Here is a 21962-nt window from a genome sequence, read left to right as displayed (position 1 = left end):
TAGATTTTTAGAGGCACGAAGCTCTTTTACTGTGCTTGGTTTATAGAGGAATTCATGGTGTCCTTCTGGTTTTTGTGCAGTTTGATCAAGGAGGCGTCCATCTGTTGGTATCTTCGCAAGTTTTTAATAGGAAGGATAGGTTGATAAATTCTTACGCATCATCATGTTTCGTCTTAAACCTATTCGTGTGGGGAAATACGTGAAGTTTTTGTATCAGCCTTCACAAATCATGTTGGTCTTTTATTTCCATGTTCCACTTTTATCAGGTTTATATTTCAATGTTACACTTGCTTATAAAAAGTCTTTGGAAGCTTTCCTTCATTTTCCGTGCTCTGAAACAATATATGTAGTACTAAGGCTCCAGTCTCTAAAAGGTTTTGGTAGAATTCCCCTGTGAAACTTTCTTTCACAAGGGAAAGATGTGGCACTTTCTTTCAAGGCAGTTCCTTGGGATTTTTTTTTCTTTTTTCTTTCTTTTTTGAAAATCAGTGTGCGTAAGCTTTCTATTTCTGCTGAGATCAATTTTAGATAAACTGTATTTTGCAAGGAAGTTATCCATTTCATCTGAGTTTTGCAAATTCTTTGCATAGAAGTGTACCAAGAAGTCTATCATTTGAAAAATGTCCTTCACGGCACTTTCTCTGGTTTGTTTTGTATGTTTTGCTCTCTTTTATCCCTAATTCCATAGTAGTTGGCCTATTTTTTCTCATGGAACCAGGATCTTTATTATATTAATTTGCTCTGCTCTTTTAGTGTTTTCTGCCTCATTAATTCCTTTTATCTTTGTTCCTTCCTTCCTTCCTTGCGCTTTCTGTTGATTTACTGTCCTTTTTTTCCCTGGCTTTTTCGGTTGTAGTGTGTGTATTTTTGTTTTTACTGATCTTTGTATTTACGCCAATAAACGTGTGCTCAAAAAAGGATATTCGCTATGGCCGTGGTGTCGTGTTATTTATATATGCATATACGTATATCATATATATATTCACAGAAAACTTATGAATTACCTTCTTCAGATTTTTTATATCTTTCCTTGTTGTTCGTTTAATTTGTCATATGAACGTGGAATGTTAGCCTCTCCCACATCCAATGTGTTTGTATTTCCCCCGCCATATCGGGTAGCTTCTATTTTATATACATGGTTGCTGGGCTCTTTACTGCAGAGTTTCACATAATTGTTATAACTTCATCAAGACATACAGCTTTTAGTATTAAAAGTATCCTTACTGGTCTGGTTTAATGATTTATTTTTTAGCATTAATGATGCTTTCGTCGATATCAGAGTCACGCCCCCTGCCCTGTTGGTGTTTACGTTTACCTGATAAATCTTTACCCATTCCTGTATTTTTTCAGCCATTTCAGTCACCGAATTTGAGATGCCTTTTTTTTTTTTTAAACTGCGTAGAGTTGGGTTTTGCTTTCTGGGCCGATCTAAATAGCTTTTTCTTTTAAGAGGCATGTTTTTTTTACTGTCACTTATTAGTATAACTGACGCATTTGCATTATCTCCTATTGAAATTATCTCCTGTGTTCTGTCATCCTGATTTCGTTGCTCTGTTCTGTGTGTGTGCTCTGCTTTTTCATTAATCACTTGGGGGTTTAAGAACGTTTACATATGCTTTTCCCTAGCGGTTTCCTTTGCATTACTGGTTTCCTTCTGGCTTAATACCCCTTTTTCTCACTCGGCCTTATATTGTTTGATGTGCCGTTTTAACCGTATCTCTGGATTCCTATCTGTGATGTTTCCAAGTCCTACTATCTGTACCCTACATCGGGTACATACTGTCTACTCTCTCCTTGTCCTCTCAGACTGGTATTCTTCCTCTTGTGTCAGAACATAGGACGTTCACGTTATCATCCAGCCAAGACTCTATCTGGGTCCCCATCGTAAGTGAAATACACAAAGCGTTCACCGTCCCTTCTCTTGCCACAGCCTGTCCATTCTCCCAGTGGTTGCACGTTGCTCCCCCTCTGGTGTGAGTCCCTGAGCCAGGATGCTGTGTGCAACATCCATACACACGTACAACAGGTTCTCCGTCACCTTGATATAGGAAGGTCAGCCTGGCTGAATGTAGAATCCTTGGCTTGCACTGGCTTAAGGGTTCTGAAACTGCCGTCCCACCGTTGGTGAGAAGTCTCTCGCCAGCATGCTTCTCTTGCCTTTGTAAATTACTTCATCTTTCTGCTCGGAGGCCATCTCCTTTATTTGCAAAGTCTTACAGTTTTACTAGAAAATGTCTCAGGATCGATTATTCTAGATAAACTCCCTGCTACCCACGTGGTACCAGAAATGCAAGAGTTAGATTTTACTATTTACAGGAATTTTCTTAGGTAAGGACTTAAGTACGTTTTCTATTGTATTATTTTTATTTTCTTCCTCAAAGATCCAGTGATCTGCATTTGGGGCCGCCCTTAACCATACTCACTGTTTTTTTTTTTTTTTTTTTACTTTCTTTACGTCTCTGCTTCATTGAAGTCTTCTGCACCCCCTTATGTTTTTTAATGCGGTAATAGTCACATAACGTAAATGAATTACTTTCAAGTCCAACAATTCAGTGGCATTTAGCAGATTCACAATGTTGTCTTTGTCACTTATGGCGTATCTAGCAATTGATTGCCAGATCCGAGGTCATGTGACTTACCGCTGTGTCTTCTAAGACATTTATGGTTTTTAGTTCTTATACCTGCATATTTAGCTCTCGTATATGGTGTGAGGAAGGGGTCCAACTTCATTCTTGTGCCTGGGCTGTCCAGTTGTCCCAGCACCATTTGTTGAGGAGACTGCTCTTTCCCACTGAATAGTCTTGACACCCTGCTGGAAATCAGTTGAACATATATGTGAAGGTTTATTTCTATGTTCTGTTTTATTCCATTGGTTTCTACGTCTGTCCTTACAACAGCACCACTCTCTTTTGAGCACTGTAGCTCTGCATAGGTTTTGAAATTGGAAAGTGTGAGTCTTCCAACTTTCTTTTTCAACACCAGTTTAGTAAGTAAGGCTCCCTGCAATTCCATAAACATTACGGGAACACTTTCTCCATCTCTGCTTAAAAAAATAGGGGGGCCATTAGAACTTTGATAGGGAATACACTGAATCTATAGATCATGGAGTAATACTGTTATCTTAACAGTACTGTCTTCCAATTCATGAACATGGATGCTATTATAAATGAAACTTCAAGTTTTCCTCCTCAGGTTGTTCACTGCCTGTATAGAAACATAAATGATTCCTTGTGGGTTGACTGTGTGCCCTGCAACTTTGCTGAACATATTTAGTAGTTCTAGTAGACGGTTTTCTTTTCTTTTTTCTTCTTTTGAGGATTTTTTGGCATTTTCTAGATGTAGGATTATGTCATCTATGAATAAAAGTAATTATTTTGCCTAACTGCTATGGCTGAAACTTCCAGCCCATTAGAGAAAAGCAGTGGTAAAAACAGGCATTCTTGTCCAATTCTTGATTTGAGGGGGAAAGTTTTCAGTCTTTTCACCAGTGAGTATGATGTTAGCTGTGGGTTTTCCATAAATGTTCTTTATCATATTCAGGAAGTTATCTTCTATTCCTATGTCCCTAAGAATTTTTATTCTGAAAGATCACTGGACACTGACTTCTGCCATTGAGGTGCTCATGTGGGTTTTTTTCCTCTTCCTAATAACGTGATGTATGACCTTGATTTTTCTTATGTTGAACCACCCTTCCATTCCTGAGTTAAGTCCCACTTGGTCATGGTATATAATCTTTTTAAAATGCTGCTGGATTTGGCTTACTAGTATTTTGTTGAGGGGTTTTGCATCTATAAAGATACTGGTATCTAGCTTTCTTGTGTTGTACTTGTTTGGCTTTGACATCAGGGTAATACTAACTTTACAGGATGTATAGCAAAGTGTCCTCCCCCCCCCCCGCGCCCCCCCCCCCCACCGTGACCTCCTCTTTTTTGTTAGAGTTTGATTGGTTTTAATTCCTCCTTAAATGTTTGGTGTCATCATTCACCAGTGAACTCATTAGTTCCTAGAGTTTCTTCCTTAGGAGTTTGTTGACAACTGATTCATGCATTTTACCTGATACCGATCTGATCAGAATTTGTTTCTTCTTGAGTCAGTTTTTGTAGTTTGTGTGTTTCTAAGAATTTGTCCATTTCATCTAAGTTATATAAGTTGTTGAAGTATGACTGTGCATAGTGTTGTTTCTAATTCTTTTTATTTCTGTAAGGCTATGTGTAACATCCCCACTTTCATTTACTATTTTATTTATGTTCACGGTCTCTAATTCTTTCTTAGTCATTCTAGAATGCTAAAAGTCCGTCAGTTTGGTTGATCCTTTCAAACTCAGCCAACTTTTTATTCTGTTGATTCTGCTGTTTTTCTATCTTCTTGCACCTCTCACCAGTGTCATGTTTATTATTTACTTCTTTCCTTCTAACTTTGGGTTTACTTTACTTTTTCTAGCTCTTTAAGCTATAAAGTTAGGTTGGCGAAGATCTTTTTTCTATCTTAAAGTGGAAATTTGCAGGTATAATTCTCTCTGAGCACTGCTCTCACCGCCCATGTTTGGGTATGTTATATTTTCATTTTCATTCATCTCAAAGTATTTTCTAATTTCCCTGATGACATCTCCTTTGACCCGTTAATTTAAAGAGTGTCTGTTTAATTTCTACCCATTTGTTAATTTTCAAGTATTCCTTCTATTATTGATTTCTAGCCTCCTCCCATGTTGGTTAGAGAAGATACTCTGTAGGACTTCAGCTGCTAAAATGTACTGAGACTGCTTTGTGGCCTCACATGCAATCTGTCTTGGAGACTCTCCCATGTGAACATGAGAATGTGAGAAGAACATATATTCTGCTGTTGTTGGGTCAAGTGTCCTCTAGATGTTTCTTAAGTCCCATGGGTTTGTAGTGTTGTTCGTATCTTTCCTTGTTGATCTTCTGTCTGCCTGTTCTATGCATTATGGAGTGTGAGGTATTGAAGTCCCCAACAATAATTACAGAACCGTCAGTGTCTTCCCCAAATTCTGTCAATGCTTGCTTCATATGTATTGGGGCTCTGTTCTTCAAAGTACGTATATTCGTAATTGCTATGTCTTCTTGACCAATTGACTCCTTCCTCAATATATAATGTCCTCCTTTGTCTCCGTTAACAATTTTTTACTTAGTCTATTTTCCTTGGCATTAGGATACCCACTCCACGTCTCTGTTGGATACTGTTTGCATACAATATAATTTCCCATTCTTTCACTTCCAATCTGTTGGTCTCTTTAGATCTAAAACGAATGTCTCGTAGACAGTGTAAGCATGTAGAATTTCTTTTTATCCATTCTGCCAGTCTCTGTCTTTTGACTGAAGAATGTAATCCATTTACATGTAATGTAACTCCTGATCAGGAAGGACTGCCAGTTTGCTGGGGTTTTTTGTATGCCTTATACCTTTCTTGTTTCTCATTCCTCTTTTACTGCCTTTTGTGTTTAACTGATTTGGGGTAGTTTACAATTATTCTCTTCTCAATCCTGCCATGTATATTTAGATACTTTCTCAGTAGATACCATTTCTCAGGTTACACTGAACATCCTAAATTCATAAAGCTCTAGTTTGAACTGATACCAACTTGGCTTCAATAGCATATAACACACAGCTTCTGTACAGCTTCATCACCCTCTTGTGATTGTCACAGATTATATTGTTATACGTTATGTTCCCAATAACATAGATGTGTAGTTCCTGTTTTATGTATTTGTTTTGTAAGTCACATAGGAAAAAAAGAATTACGAACTAAAAGTATGATGATATTGGCCGTTATGTTCACCCATGCAGTTCCCTTTTCCGGAATTCTTTTGTTGTACAGCTTTGAGTTACTGTCTAGTGTCCTCTCACTTCAGCCTGAAGAACTTTCTTTAGCATTTTCTGTAGGGCAGGTCTACTAGTGATGACCTCCCTCAGCCTTAGTTTCTCTGGGAATATCTTAATTTTCCCTTGTTTATTTCTATTTATTTATTTTTTAGACAGCATGTGGGAGCAAGGGGGAGGGGCAGAGAGAGAGAGAGAATCCCAAGCAGGCTCCACATTCAGCACAGAGCCCAATGCGGGGCTGAGTCCCAAGAACCATGAGATCATGACCTGAGCCGAAATCAAGAGTCAGACACTCAATCAACTGAGACACCCAGGTGCCCCCCCTTCATTGTTTTATTTTACTTTATTTTATTTTATATTTTATTTAATTTTATTATAATTCCAGTACAGTTAACATAACAGTGTTCAAGCATACAAGACCGTGTCCCCTCATTGTTGAAAGGTAATTTTACCAGATATAGAATCCTCGACTCCTTTTTCTCTCACCGCTTGAAAAGTGTCATCCCACTCCCTTCTGGCCTCCATGCTTCCTGAGGAGACATCTGACATTGACCTTATTGTGTGTTCCCGTACATGATACATCATCTCTCACTCTTTTCATGGTTCTTTGTCTTTTAGCAGTTTGGTTATGACGTGCTCACTTTCACCTCTCCTTCCAGGAGTCTCATGATGGATATTTTGGTACGCTTAATGGTGTCTCACAGGTCCTTAGGGTCCGTTCCTTACTCCTTCACATTTTTTCCTTCTGTTCCTTAGACTGGATAATTTCAACTGACCTATCTTTGTCTTCGCTCTCTTCTGTCTGTTCAAACAGGCCAGTGAAACCCTCTACCGCGTTTTTCATTTCAGCTATTATGCTCTGCAGTTGCAGAATGTTTCATTTCTCTTTATAATTTATCTTCATTTACATTAGGTATTTGTTCATGTGTTGTTCTCCTGGTTCCCTTGACTTCTGTCTATGATTTCTTTCAGTTCTTTGAGCCTTTCTAAGAAAGTGGATTAAAAGCCTGTCTAGTATGTTTGATGTCTGTGCTTCCTCAGGAACACTAGCTGCTTGTCTTTTCTGTAAATGGGCCATACTCTGTTTCTTTACATGTTTCGTAACTTTTTGTTGAAAACCGGGTGTTCTAAATATTATATGCAGCAGCTCTAGATAGCAGATTCTTTCCCTTAAGACTTTTTTTTTTTTTTTTTGCCGTGGGCTGTAGCTGCTTAGTGACTTCTAACGCATTTTTGTGAGATCTGTAAACTCTGTTGTGTTTGGTCTCTGAAGTTCCTTTAGTTCGTGCCCAGTTTGTATTTTCACAAAGCTTTTCCTTGGTTTCCAGGGGTCAGAAAACCAGAGGGAGAACTGGGGACAGGGAGAAATAAAAGAATCTTCCCATCTTTGCAGGTTTGCTTTGTGCGGGGGTACTTCTGCGTCCAAATGTCCGGGCGTTTCAACTCTGCCTTAGCCTTCACCTCTTGTTTGGGGCGAGCACAGAGCTCAGCCGGCGGCGAAAGCTTGGCATGCTCTCGGGACTCTCCAAAGCATGCGTCCTGCCCCGGGAGTCAGCTTGGGTCTTCCCAGTCTCTCCGTAGACACGGTGCTTTCTGAGCGGCCTGATTTCCAAAAGACACTGTTTTGTCCGGCTTTGCCCCCAGGCTTTCCATGCTCTGTTGTGTCCCTCAACTGTAACCTGTCCCGGTGGCTGAAAGTTGCTGGACTCCCTCCGCCCACTTTCACTACTCTGCTCCTTCCAGGACCGAGGATCAGGGCCCCCGACACTGGGAATGTGAGCTTGCCCTCAAGATGCCGCCGAGCCGGGGGCGGGGTGGGGGGAGGTCGGCAAGGGCAGGTGGAAACGCCACGGAGCGTCCGGCCACTTGCAAGTCGCCAACTTCTGTGACTCTGCCACGTTGACTCTGGCGGGTTTGGCTTGACTTTCCAAGGCCTCCGAAGGGAAGGGCCCTGGAAGGTACACACTCCTCCGTCCTTGCCGAGGCCTCTCAACATGCCCATCCTCGACTGAGCGCCTTAGCCTTCACCTCCCGTCTCTGCGTCCACGGGCTCGCGACGGCGGGAGCACCGCTCGAGGCGGGCTCGTCGGTCCACCCGCAGGAGACCCGAGGCCCTCATGCGCGGACTCCTAGCGCGGCTGGAGGCACACCCGGGTCTGCTCTCATCGGCACGTCTCGGTCCCGTGCCCCGGCAGAGGGTCGGTTCAGAGGCCTGAAGGGAGCAGGGAGCCTCTGCTCCGCAGACCTGGCCGGAGGTCGTCTGGACCCGTGCCTCCTTCTTAGGGCGTCTGTCCGACCCGTCACCACGTCTTGTCGCCTCCCTGGGCCGTGCCCACCCCGTGCCTCGTCTCCTCTCCGGCCACCCTCCTGGTCCAGGCTGCTGCCCTGCCCTCTTCGCCGGTCACTCCGTCTCCGGCCCTGCCTCCCACCTGCCCGCCCCCCATTCTTCACACAGCGACCCGAGGGAATTCCTTAAATATGAAGTGGACCTTGCCGCTGTCCTGCTTAAAATGCTCCAGCGGCTTCCTGTCACAGCGTCTTGGGTCAGTTCCACCGGAAACAGAGCCCAATCCAGGAACCCTCGCGCAGGACGCTTATTGAGGAGAGCTCCATGGTGGGCGGCCGGGGAGCTGCACAGAGCACCCAGAGCTGCCCCCACCAGCGGCTAAGGCGGCCGGGGTGTGTGCCTGCCTGCCGGGGGCTGCCCCTCGCCGCCTCTGGCCCAGCCCGTGTGCGGCCGAGCGGGCCCCAGGGTCAGAGACGGTGCTCGCAAAAGCACGTGGCAGGTTTGGCGGGTCTGGGATGGGTGTGCTGAGGGCGCACGGGCGGGGCCTGGCGCTGTCCAAGCGTCCCGGGGAGCAGGGGCCGTGTGGCATTTGTCGCCGTGTCCCCTCTGGGAGGCTTGGTGGGGCCGCCCGACCCACACGGGGCTGAGTCGCTCCCGCAGCCAGATGAGGCCAGCCACGTGCCCCTCGCCATCTGGAGCCGACTGGTCCTCAAGGAAGCGCCTTCCTCGCTTCTCCACGTTTTCTCCAATGACTGGAAATTCCTCACGCTTGACCACTTTGACTCCTGGGCCCGCCAAGAGGCCGGCAGCGTCGGAAGGGGGCCCGTGCGGCCATGCCGGCCCGACGCCCCCGTGCCTTTCCGTGCCCCGAGGTGGGGTGCGTGGCTGCGCTCCCCTCGGGGCCCCCTTGCCCTCTCCCAGTCCCCCCCCAGCCCTCCTGCAGCCAGCGGGGTCGGGGTGGGGGAGCCGGGCCGAGTTGATGATTTCTGACATGGGTTGTTAACATGATTTTGACGTGGAGCCTCCCCCCCCCCCTCCCGCCCGACGCCCCCCACCCCCGGCTCTGGGGTGGCTCTGACTGTCCAGGCTCCGGCCTGGGGAGCCGTGAGGAGCCTCTCGGCCCCGGCTCTGGCCTGGCTGGGAGGCGGCCTGGGAAGGGACCTGTGTTTCTCAAGCCCGCGCCCTCGGGGCCTGGGGGTGGGGCCCGAGCAGATGTCTGGACTTGGTAGCCAGGGCCTGGAGCCGGATGCTGAGAACGAGGCCTGCAACTCATTTCCCCATTAAACATTCTGAGAACATCTGCACCGGCTTCCAAGGCTTCTCCCTCACTAATTGCCGTGATTATTGTGTGAAGTGAGGAGCTGGCATGTTTCCGTGCTGTGGTGAGGAAGGTGAAAACATCGCTCTTAATTAGATTAAAAACATTTTTTTCTCCCTCTGTAATTTTGCCTTGAAAATCAAGGCCACTTTTTTGTTTTCTTCATCCAAAGACCTCCAGAAACTTTCCTCCCCACCTCTCCAGAGGTTTCTTGGGAATGTCCTGTGAGCTCAACTCTTGGAGAAGACAGTGCTCAGCCCAGATTCCATTGTATATTAACGTTTCCCGGGGCCGCTCTCGCTGCCGGGAACCGTCCCCCTGAAACCGTGTCTGGGGAGGCTCGGACAGTGACTTCCCGGAGCACGGAGACCCCAGAGGGTCGCAGCGTTGTGTGGGTGGCGGTGCCGCTCCCTTTCTGCCGACCCTGGCCTGGCCTCCCCGGAGCCCCCGCTCTGCAGACCCCACCCTCGGGCGCACAGACGTCTCTGGTCCCTGTCGGAGCGGAGTGCGGGGAGGGGGGCCGCTGGGGAGGGTCCTCGGCGCCCTCCACGCCGGGCCTGTGGGAAGCCCGGGGTCCCCGGGGCTGGCCAGGGCTGCCAAGGCCGCCCCCGTCTCCCACACCGCCGCTGTGACACGTCTACGCACGTGTCCTCGACTGGACAGGAAACCCGGCCCGTTCCACCGTCAGGGACACCCGTCCTCTCCCACCGAAGGGGTGGAGAGACGGGGCTCGCACCCCAGCAGGAGAAAGCCAGCCACCAGCTCGCGGGAGCCCCTTCCCGAGGGGTCCCCAGGCCCGCCTTCGTCCCCTCTGCCCAGGGCCTCCCAAGTTCATCCCTTGGGGCCCACGCCTCACCCCTGTCGGTCACACACATTCCTGAGGACTCTCTCGGTAACAAACGATGGAACCCCAAACTCAACCGAGCTGAAGCACAAAAGGGACATTTTTTTGGCTCGTACATCTGGACCCAGCTGTTTCAGACACAGCTGGACCCCGGGGCTGGGATGATCGGCCTTGCTCGTTCCCACTCTCCCCCACCCGCCCTGCTCCCACTGTGCTCTGGCCCCTGGGACGGGTTGGCCTCAGGCAGCCGCTTCCCAGGGGGACAAGATGGCCGCCAGCTCAGCAAACCCAGCAGACAGACAGAGGCTGTCGCTTTCCCCGTGCTTCCTGCCAGAGTCTGGGCCCAACGAGAGCCAGGGTACAGGCCATCCTCAGGCCTGCCTCTGAAGGCCAAGACCTGGGCCCCAGGCCCCCTCTGGGGACAGCCAGTGGGCACCTGGGAGCGGGGAAGGGGCCGCTCCCTGAGGGAAGATTCGAGAAGCTGTTCCCAAAGCCGGGCCTGGCTGCCGGGCAGGCGAAAACAACAGGTGTCCACTCAAGCAAGGTATTTTCCTAGCGGGACCGGGTGCCAGCTGTGAATATACATTTTCTCTCCGCTCCTCGCCCGTTCCTGGCAGCTGTTGTGGGAACGGCTTTTACACTTTCTGCCCATGTCCCTTACTTCTCGCCTCTGAGTGGAGACACAGGTGGCGGCACGGCCGCGCTGGCTCGGGGTCTGTGAGCCGGGCACAGGCAGCTGGCACAGGCCCGGGGCCGCGGCTCAGCGATGTCACGCAGGGCCTGGCTGCAGCTGTCCGGATGCCCTGGGGAGGGGGTGTGCGTTCACGGTGTAGATCTACGGGGCTTTGGCAAATCCGCCGGGGGGGGGGGGGGGGGAGGGGGTGGTGGATTTCGGGGGAGGGGGGTAGGGAGGGGGCTTGGACTGGGGAAGGACAGGGGCAGCTTGTGTCTACCCCCGTGGGACAAGCCGCCCCGGGAACGGGAACGCGCCTGTGCGTGAGGCCTGGGGGGAAGACGGGAGGTGACAGGCGAGGTCCTGGCCCAGACCTGAGGGCCCGTGCGGGGGCGGGAGAGCTTTGGGGACCGAGGACTTGGGTTACACCTGGGAGATTATGCAGGATTTTAATCAGTCACGAGGCAGGGCGGGTGACTTTACCAGGCAGATTCTCCCCGGGGGTGGAGGGCAGAGGGCGGGCGGGGGTTGGGGGGGGCGGGGGTGGAGTGCTGGGGGAAGGGGAGGGGCTGGAGTCCGACTTGGTGCTGGAGGCCCGGCCTGGTCTGCGTGACCTGAGGCACAATTTGTAGCCTCTCGGAACCTTCCTGCTCATCTGGATACAGAGATGGGAGCTGCGATCCTGTGGGGCTGCTGGGGCAGTAGAACGAGGTCATACCCGAGCACCAGATGGGGAGATGGGAGCCCCCTCCCGCATCTCGGGGGAGCCAGGCATGCCCCCGAGTCGGGGTTCAGCCGGCCTGGCCGTGTGGGTGAGGGGGCTGCGTGGGGTCAAAGGACACAAGACCTGGTGTGCGGCGGGGACCGAAGGCTTTGGGCACACGTGTGGCCGGTTGGGGCTCCGGGTGGAGGATGGGGAGTGCGGGGCCGGGGGAGGGAGGGCAGGGCACGCACACAGGGACACCCACAAATTGCCGCCTCCCGCCGTGGGGAACGTGCCACACGCCCAGAGTAAGACACACGGACACAAGAAGTTAGGAGATGAAAATCACCCACCCGTCTCTTCACCCAAACACGGACACAGCTAACATTTTGGTGTATTTCCTTCCAGTCTTTTTTCTGTGCCCGTATTTTTTTTTTTTTAAAGGAACTTTAAATCGCCCTCCTGAGCAGGGCTGCTGGCCGGGAAGGGAGCTGCTGCACTGCTGGGTTCCGTCCTCTGGGGGGAGGGTGAGCCTTGGCAGCCCGCATGGCCAGCTGTGCTGGTCGCCAAGCCAGAGGCTCTGCTCGCCATCCCAGACCTCCCATTTTCCTAGAAAACACAATTGTTCTGCCCTGAAAACTGAGGCCCAGATTCTGGCCTAGACCAGGCAAAGGCGGCCAAGGAATTAAAGCCTCGGAGAACTGGGACGGTCTTAATGGGAGTATGACTTCACTGTCGCCGGGAGCAGGGCGCAGCCCTCTCCTCCCCCAGGGTCCAGCCCTCCGGGGAGCCCGGGGTCCGGATGAGCTGCCCTGTGGGCTCCGCCCCGGGCCCGGCCAGGCCTGGCCGTCCCTTGTCTGTCCTCATCTCCGGGCCCCTCGGAGGTAGGGGTTGCGAGCCTCTCGGGACGGCACTTGCCCTCCCAGGGGCCCTCGCCTGAAGGGGGCAGTGTGTCGCCGTACCTGGGGAGAACCCGCTTCCCCTCCCCCCAGCCGCTGCAGCTGGGGACCAGGGAGGTGGTCTAGGGCCCTGGCCCCTGCCTGCCCGTGGTGGGGGAGGCAGAGCCCGCGGTCTGTGACACAGAAACGGGGAGAGCAGCGCCCTCCCTTTCGGTTTGGAAAAACACACCTGTGGAACCCCTCGCTGCCCCTCGCTGCGGGGCCCCTGTGCTGTTCCCAGGATTAAACCAAACAGTGCACATTCTTCTCTGGCAGGCGCGGGCCCCACCCGCCCTGGACAGCCAACCGACGTGCACATTTTAATTTCCTAAAACACCAGGGCCGGGTGCTTCTCAGGGGTCAGGTGGCTCACCCTTGGCCCGCGGGGCTTTGGAGATGGCACTTGTCACCTCGGGTGCTCAGAAAGCAGCCCCACTTTCCAGCCACCGTTCCGCTGCTCTTGCCTTCTGTATACAAGTGATGCAGACATGAAAATATGTATTTGTGTTCTTTTTCCTTTCCTTTTTTTTTTTTTTTTTTTGAAAGAACATTTGAATCCTGGACGAAGCTTCAGCCCTGTCACTTGACAACTGTATAATATAACCCAGGGCACTTGAATCTCAGCCCCGAGCCTCTGAGATGGGGCAGCCAGTGCTCTCGCCAGGTCCCAGGCCTGTGAGCCTCTGAATGTAGACACATTCTTCGAGGCTTACCGGTCACTTTCCTGTGCTCTCTGGGAATGTCACGGGCAGAGATCCCTTCACTCAGCCCTTCTCCCGGGTGTGACTAAGTCATGTCTGTGCGGTTTCCTGCTGGAAGTCTGCCCCTCACCCCCACGGGCCGTGAGCTCCGAGTTTATTTACAGTTCTCTGAGTGCTAGTCAAGGCACAGCACCTTTGCACGTGCTCTCAGGACATTCTGATCCCTCCTTGGTGACGTGCCTGTTGCCCGTTTTTCCTTAGATTGTTTGTATTTTTCTTACAGATCTGCATGAGTTCTTTGTACTTCAAGGGCACCATTCCACTGTAGCCGTCTTTTCACCCTGGAAGGTGGTGCTTGACGACCAGGTCTCAGTTTTAGTGTCCCGGAACCCACCGGTCTTTCCCCGCGTGGATATTGTAACTTTCAGGAAACCCTTCCAAAGCCCGAGGTCATGACTCTATTCTAGATTCAGTTCCACAGGCTTCGGAGCTTTGCTTGTCTTCGTTAGGTCTTCAGTCGCCCAGAATGCTAAGAATGAAGTCTTGGTGTGCGGCATGAGGGTCCGATGGGACGTTTCTCCCACGTGGGCGGCCAACTGTCCCCAGACATCCTCTGCGTGCCGCGTGAGGCCGCCTGGGGTACAAGCTAAGCGTCCCTGGGCAGGTGGGCTATTTCCGGACACTGGGCCCCGTCCTGCTGGCCCGGCTGCCACGCTCCGTATCCACAACACGCCGTCTCGATGACCACGGCTTTTCGAGAAACGCCGGTGCCTGGTGGAGCGAGCACTCCTAGCCCGCTGCTCTTCTCAAGAACGTGGTCGATTTAGCTTTTGGCTTTTCCAGATCAATTGTAGAATCGGGTGCCAGGGGTGTGAGGGATACGTCCGGGTTTGTCTGGCATCTCGGGAGACTGGGGGTACAGGTCTGGGGGGGAGAATGCCACGGAAGTCAGCTTTGCCCACCGCGTCGTATCAGGGTCCACGACATCAGCATGGTCTGTCACTGGTGTTGCTAACCATGACCCGTGCGGTTGAGACGGTGTCAGACAGGTCCCTCCGCTCCCCGGGCACCGGTTTCCCGTTTCCATAGCCTGGTGGTTGGAGCGAGTCCTGAGTCGGCTGTACTCTAGGGGAGGGGGCTCGTGCCCCACCTCCCCCAGGACAAGAGTGTGGAGGGAACAGCTGTCACAGCCACCACAGCGGCAAGGAAATATCTGAGGCGAGACACTCTGAAGTTTCTCCTTGAAGTTTCACCTGCCAATCTGACCGTCCATCCGTGGAGGAAGATTTGTCCCTCTCTCGCGGTCGTTTGTTTGTTGATTTGTATCCGTACGGACTCAGGCCTACTTCTTTTTTGGGCCAGAATTCAATGCTATTATTTATTTGTGCCACTCAAAACGTTCTAGCTTTGGCCATTGGATTGACAGTCCTTTTGGGTTAGCTCCCGCGTCCGTCTGACATGTCTCCCGTCCCTTCCATTTGTGTTTTGCGTGTCCCCTTCCTCTCTGGCACTGAACAGCGCTTGAGGCTCGTCGTGTATGTGCCTTGCCCCAGAATCCCCCTTTGGCCAGAGAGCCCTGGTTCCTTTTGCCGGGAAGCGAGTGACTTTTAGGCACCAGGTCTGGTGCAGGGTGTGACCGCTGCTCCTGGGCCGTCACTGCTTCTGGACTTCCCAGTGGGCAGAGCCAGCGGGTGTATGCACGCAGCCCGAGTACACACGTGTGGTATATTTAGCGAAGTAGGAGTTCATACCAACATTTCTGGCCACAGGACTCCTTCCTGCCCCGCCCACCCACTCCACATACACACTCGGTGTGTTACTTTATTTATTTATTTATTTGTCTAACCTGTGTATGTGCGGTTCCCCCCCAACCCCCAGAAGCGTAAGTACCGGCCGGAGCACTAATGGTTATGGCAGTCAAGAGACTGTTTCCCAAGGCTTCGTAGGCCGCCTCCTCCTTCCCTTCCTCTCCGTGCCGTGTGGTAGGTACTGTCATACGTTCCTAACACGGAACTCACTTTTTTCACAGTCTGCTTTCATTCCTAGGACGCTCCAACAGGCTGGCTGGGGCTTTTTTTTTTTTTTTTTTTCTTTGTATACAGTAAAATTCATTCCTGGAGATCTGCAGCCCTGTGGGTTTTGACAGATGCCTGGATTCGTGTGTCCACCACCATAGCACCCTACGAAGGAGTTCGACAGCTCTAGGAGTTTCCTTGAGCGTGCCTTTGGAAGTCAGATACTCCCCCCTCCCAAACACTAGCAACCATTGATCTGGTTTATGTCCTTGTAGTTTTGCCTTTTCCAGAATGTCATATAAATGGAATCATATAATGTGCGGCCTTTTACATCTGGCTTCTCTCACTGCTGAGCAAAATGCATCCGAGAGTCCCCCACGTTGCCGCAGGACCTCTTGGTTCATTTCCTTCGGGTCCCGGGTGCTGTTGCACTGTACGGACGTGGCGGTACGTCCCTTCACCGACTGAAGGACATCTCGGCCGTTTCCGGGTCTTGGCGACTGCGAGCGAAATTGCTGCGCACGCTTACGTACAGGTGTTTGTGGACGTGGATTTGCGACTCGCTTGGGTAAATCCCTGGGAGAAGGACTCCTGGGTCACATGGCAAGTGCACGGTCAACTCTGTAAGAGACTGCCCAAGTCTTTTCCAAGGTGGCTGCATCGTTCTGCACTTCCGCCAGCGGCTGGAGAGTTCCAGGCGCTCCGTGTCCTCCTGCTTGCGTGGCAACGTCAGGCTTCGGTTTCTGTGTTTTGATTTCAGCCATTCCGGTGAGGGTGCCGTGGCATCTCGCTGTGGTTTTAACTTGCATTTCCCTAACAGCTGCCGGTGTCGACTGAGCCGGGCATCTGTTTAGGTGCTTGCTTGTAACCCCATAAATCGGGTCGGGGGCTTTCCTGCTGTCTGCTTGCACGAGTCCTTTGTATATTCTAGATACAAGTTCTTGCCCAAACAGCTGATGTGGAAACGCTTTCTTCAAGTCCGTGGCTTATCTCTGCGTCCCTTAGCGGCGTCTTTTGCACAGCAAATGCCTGGGATTTTGATCAAGTCCAACATTTCCATTTCTGCCCCTCACAGATTGAGCTTGTAGTCTCGTGCTTCAAAACTCAGCGCCAAACCCAAGGTCCGGAGATTTTCTTTTGTGATTTTTCTCAAGAAATTTTAGTTTATGCTTTAGTCTCTTAGGAGTGTATCCAATACCTTTACAGTTTCAGATTGTTGACGATCGCCCATAACGTTAGGCAGAAATGCCAAATGTGTTAAAACTTACACACACACAACATTCATACGTTTATATTACAAATAATTTAGGAGGCAGCCGTATTACTCTGAAGTGGGAAGATCTTCCTTTTTCACAAAACAAAAGATAGGCGTTATCACCTTAAACACATAAAACACTCTCTATGATAAAAACAACCATCCTAAGGGCTGAAAGACCAAAGATTGACGGGGGGAGATCTCCATGCCTGATGTAACAAAAAGTTAACATCTTTAATATATAAACACTTCCTACAGATTGACAAGCAAAAATGGGCAAAAGATATGAACAGGCAATTCTGCAAAAGGAAATGCAAATGGCCTCCAAGCCACAAAAGGCATTCAGCACAAAAGGAAAACCAGATCCGGTCTTCATCCACACGTGGCACGCCCCGGGGAAGGGTGCCAATGGCTGGTTCGCGCCTGGATGTGGGGGAGCTGTCATATTCACACACCGCTTGCTGGTGGAGTCTGAATTGCTAGTTTCTTGGGAAAGCAATCCAGCAACATCTATTAAAATTACCTAGGGAGCACCCTCTCACCCAGCCCCGGTGTCAGGTTTTCATACAAACGGGTGGCTCAGCATCGACTCAAAGTAATGGCTTAAAGCTAACAGAGCCTAAGGAGCTATCAAACGCCGAATGGTTGAGTTAACCGTGGCAGGCGTGAACCACAGACTATTATCCAGCTACCAAAACGCAGCCCCACATCTGTATACCTGCAGAAAAATGAGATGAGCATGTCTCAGAGTGACAGGGACAGCACTGTCCCATGTGGGTTTAAAAAAAAAAAAAAGAGGTCTTACCTGGTGTCAGCGGCCGCTGAGCAGAGAGAGATGAGCTAGGAATCCCGTCGGTGGTTGACCTTGGAGGACAGCCTTCGTGGATCTTTGAACTGTGCCACTTTCTACAATGAGTACTTAATTTCTTTTACAATAAAAACGTCAACTGAAGGGGAAAAAAACCCACACTGAGAATCAGGGGACGGATAACGTATTCTCAGCAGCGCTGAGCACCAGCACCAGGCTGTAGGGGGTGGGCCCGGGAGCCTGAACGTTACGCTGACCCTTCGTGGCGGGTATGGGTAGGAGATGTGACGCTGTGAACTGAGCGAGGGCCCGGGAGCTCACCGGCCGCCCCTCTCTCCCAGGCTTGCCACTCCTTGCGGGCAGGGGCGCGACTGCCCTGGGTCTCCGCTGACACGAGGCCCTCCGTCTGCGTGACGGGGACGGCATGGTGGCGGGGGTCCGGGTCCCTCACCGGACCTGTGCCTGTCGGCCGTGTTTTATCGTTGTGCCTGACCGTTCAGGGTGAACCCGGAGACAGACCTAGACGCCCGGGCTGAGCCCTCGCCCTGCCCGGGTGTCGGGGGCCCTCCACCGGTCCCCAGCCTCGGGCACGGGGCGGGGGGGGGCCGCCTCAACCCCCACACCGGATCCCCGTGCGGAGGCCCCGTGTACCGTCCCCGTCCCTCGCACATCCCTGCAGGAGCATGTCCTGTCAGTCTGTGGGAGGGCTCGGGGTGTGCAAGTCTGCCCCGCGGCGGGGTGGGGGGCGGGGGGCGGACACGCGAGCCCGGCTCTGGCCAGCCCCGGGCCCTTCCCCGGCGAGCCTTGCGTGGAGGCCTAACGTGCTGCCCCACACCTTTGCCCACAGTGAAGAGCCCCATGCTGCTGGAAGTGAGCACGACCCACTTTTTGAGAACCAACAGCGTGGCCGAGGACCTGGATCTGGAGGGGGAGACGCCGCTGGTCCCCATCACGCACGTGTCACAGTGAGTGGCCGCTCGCCCGCGGAGAATGGGCTGGAGGGGCGCGGGGCTCAAGAGGGCCGCCTGGGTGCCGCGCCGGGGCCCAGGCCTGCTCTCCCGGAGCCCGCCGCTTGCCGCCCGCCCTCGGCAACCTGGGGGCCACCGGCGGCCAGGGGCCAGCTCCAGCGCCCAGGCACCGAGCGGGGAGGAGAGCGGGGGCGCCTCCCGCCAAGTCTGGGAACACGATCCTCTTGTTTGGACTTATGGAAAACCAAACTGATCATTTTCCACTTGTTTTTGTGCTCTGAGCGTCTGAGAAGATTGTTTTTCTCTCCCCTCGCCCCCTCCCCCGCCCCCCAAAAGAGAGACGACTTTGTTTTTCAGCAGCGTTTCCCCGTAGAACCCTGGCCAGAGCCGAGGGGCAGATGCTGCTGCTGTCCTCAGGGGCTCCTTCAGGTGGAGGAAATGGCTGATTTTCCACGCCTTCCACTTGGCCTTCCCCCGAGGCACAGCTGGCCTGGGACGCACGCCCATCCTCCCCCGCCATCCCGGCATGGCCAGGCCAATCCCCAGGGCCCGGCCATGGTGTGATTCCCTTGCGATGTATGACTCAGTGCTCCCGGCAGGGGCACCCAGTGGTGACAGCACGTGGTGGGGTCAGTGGGGCACTCGGGCGCTGTCTGGCCGCCGCCCTGCCGGGGACTCCCCGGAGGAGTCCTTCTGTGTTGGGACGTGCGCGCTCCCCTCAGCCCTTCCCAGAGTCACTTGCTGACACGGTTTCCTCTCCACAGACGTTTCTCTGGAGGGCGTGTCCGTTCTCCCAGGGTCTCAGGGTTGCCGGGAGCCGTGTGCGCCTCTGTCAGAGCGAGGCCCTAGGCCTGCCGCCTCTTCCCCAGCAGGGGACTGGGGACTGAGACAGCCGGGACCCAAATGGCAGGGCCTCCTGGCCGCCCACGCGGGACTGGCGGGAGTCGGGTGGCCAGCAAAAGAGGAAGGCAGGACCTGCCCGCCGTCTTTCCCTGCGCAGCACCGCCTCCCCCCAGGCTCACGGTGGGTCAGGCCTCACCCGGTGGCGGTGGGGGAGGCCAGTGTGCGCAGGACCTGTTTACCGGACTCGCGTGAGCCCGCTGGGGCCCTGGGAAGCGGGGGCGACTTGTCCCCACGGACCCGGCAGCGGAGGGGGCTTCTGGGTCCCCACCCACCCTGGAGGTGACCAGACAGGCTTGCTGGGCGAACGCGCCAGGGCAGAGGTGTGAACAGCCAGGGAAGCCAGGCCGTGCGGGTCCAGGCCGGGGCCCGAAGGCAGAGTGCGGACTTAGGCACTCGGGCCGAGGCGTTTTCAGAGTCCAGGGCACAAGAGAGACCGCGGGGTAGTAAAAGCCGGCGTTCCGTGGCTGGTGTTGTGTGCGACTCCGGTGCCAGTGGCCACTCGGGGCAGGGACAGCCATGACCCTCAGGCAGGTGGATTCCACGCGGGCGTCACGGTTCCCGCTGCCCCTTCTCACCGCTCTCTCCCGTCAGCCCGTTCATTCTCCCCGCCGTGGCCCAGCTTCTCGACACACACAAGGAGTCCCACCCTGGAAGGACAGGGCTGCCTCACCAGCTCCCTGGCCCTGCGAGATCCCCACAGGGAGGCCCAGGGTGAGGGTGATAAAGGACTGGGGATCCAGGGGCCCACAGCCAAGCCCGCAGCTGCCCTCAACAGTCACCCCTTCGGGGTGAGGGCCGTCAGCATGCACCCAGCTTCCCGGGGAGCCCCGGGAGGCGATCCAAGCCAGCAGAGGCAGTGTCATCAGGGGCACTGGGCCACTTCTCTTCTAAAACTGCGGCCGTCAGACCGGAGCGGCCCGGATGCTTGCTGCGGATTGGGTGCTTCACCGTCCCAAACGCCCGCCGTGGGCCTTCTCGGGCCAGCACTCCCAGTGTGGCGGGTTGGCTGGGGGGTGGGGTGGGGGAGGGGGGGTGTCTCCTGTCACCCCCGGTGCTGTCCGGGCCTACACCCCAGTCCTTGCCCAGCCGGGTCCCCATGCTAGAACCTATAAGGGCTTCTCCCAGCAGACCTGTCACCACACTTGGTCTGTGGTGGGTGCTGGGAGCAGGGAGCCGAGGTGTCAGTAGAGGGGCCACCTCAAGGCATCGCTGTCTCATCAGGTCAGGGTCAAGGTGGAGACCGCAGGGCATCTGCGTGAACGTGTCCTTAGTACAGGATGCTGTGCCCTGGGGAGCCCCGGTGAAGGACGTGTGATGCGGGCCCAGGGAGAGGTGGGGGGGGGGGGGCCTCAGAATCTAGACGCCCCTGAGGCTGCAGGCTGAGCAGAGGCCTCCCCCCCACCACGGCTGGCAGAGGTGGCTCTGGGGGTGCCACGACTGCCCTCTGTGCCTTCACCTCCTGTCTGGCACTCCTCCTGACGGATGCCCCCAACTAAACAGCTCCGGCTGCTTGGGGACACGTCAAGGCTGCTGCAGGCAGCCCGGCCCCGCGGGCACCTGCCTTGGTGTGTGTGAGAGGGGCAGGGGTGTGCGCGGGGGTCTCGCAGGGGGCAGAGAGGGTGGGGAGCAGTTGCTGACAAACAGATTCGTCCTTCTCCAGCGTTTTACTGATGTTCAATGTATTACCACGTTGGGTCGGATCCAGGATTCAAATTAAAAGCATAAATAAAGACACATTTTGTTTCCATCTCAAGCTCTCCCCACCCGTTGGGCCCCAGGGAGGTGAGGTCACTGCAGCCTTGATTACGGGAAGGTCCCTGGGGCTGGGCGAAGCTCCTCTTTCCGGGGCCTCTGGCCGGGATGAGGGGCGGGGAGCCGGGGGCCCTGAGCAGCCCTGGTGCAATCTAGGGAGTCGCCGGGGCGTACCGTGTTAGGGAGACAGAGTGGTCTCGGCCACCCCAGCCCCCCACGCGAGCCCCGGAGACCCCATGCAGCCCTGCCCCGCCCCCAGCTCTAGGGAGCCGGGCCACAGCCTGATGCACGCCTTCCAGGCAGACCGGCTTCCAGGGCCAGCGGAAGGGAGCCCCGTGCGCACCTGCGTTCCCCCCCCCCCCCCCCCCCCGCCCAGAGCCTTGCCACAGGGTTTCCGAGGGGCCGGCGTAAGGTAGAGATGGGGCATCGAGGACAATGGGGAGGGGCGGGAAAGCCCCCTCCCCAACTCTGAGAGAGGAGAGGAGCCCTGCCCCCAACAGGAGCCGGGAGGAGTGCCTGGGCTCCTGCCCCATCTGCTGCCTTGTGGCCACTGACGGCCACTGACAGGACAGCAAGGGGGGGGGGGCACCTCTGTGTGCACCCTTGTGCCTCCCCATCTGCAGCCATCAGATTCCCACCGTCTTCCCAACATCTGCTCGGCCAGCCTCACCGCAGGGAGGCCCAGGCAGCCAAGCCCTCTGGCTGTCGAGGCCTCCGCACCAGCTCCCTGAGCCCCGAGTACGGGGCCTGGGACCCTTCTGGGGGCTCTGTCTCCTCTCAGGCTCTCTCTCCCTGGGAGTCCTGAAGCCCCAGGCTGGGAGGGGCTCCAAGACGTGGCTCCCACCCACCCCCCCACCCCCCCACCCCCCCCCGGCAGGCAGGACCCGCACCAGGGCCAGGCCGGCCTCACCTGAGATGAGGTGGTGAGGGGTGTGGGTGCCTCAGCATGCCTGTTAGCAC

At 53.9% G+C, this 21962-nt stretch overlaps 1 protein-coding gene across 10 annotated transcripts in view; it reads left to right on the top strand.

Annotated features, from left to right (window-relative positions):
• Positions 1 to 21962, top strand: part of KCNQ1 (potassium voltage-gated channel subfamily Q member 1) — a 320665-nt gene that overhangs the window by 120111 nt on the left and 178592 nt on the right. For 6 of the 10 annotated variants that reach the window (XM_058690024.1, XM_058690025.1, XM_058690018.1 and 3 more), the window contains one exon: positions 18227 to 18344. The exons of the other annotated variants lie outside the window; for them this stretch is intronic. In XM_058690024.1, coding sequence (XP_058546007.1) covers positions 18227 to 18344 — 118 coding nt within the window. The remainder of the gene's footprint in view (positions 1 to 18226; positions 18345 to 21962) is intronic. 10 annotated transcript variants of the gene reach the window in all.

This window comes from Neofelis nebulosa, chromosome 10 (assembly GCF_028018385.1).
Source record: "Neofelis nebulosa isolate mNeoNeb1 chromosome 10, mNeoNeb1.pri, whole genome shotgun sequence".
In the NCBI taxonomy this organism is placed as follows: Eukaryota; Metazoa; Chordata; class Mammalia; order Carnivora; family Felidae; genus Neofelis; species Neofelis nebulosa.
Note: the sequence above shows the minus strand (reverse complement) of the source record. Positions and strands in the feature narration are given on the sequence as shown.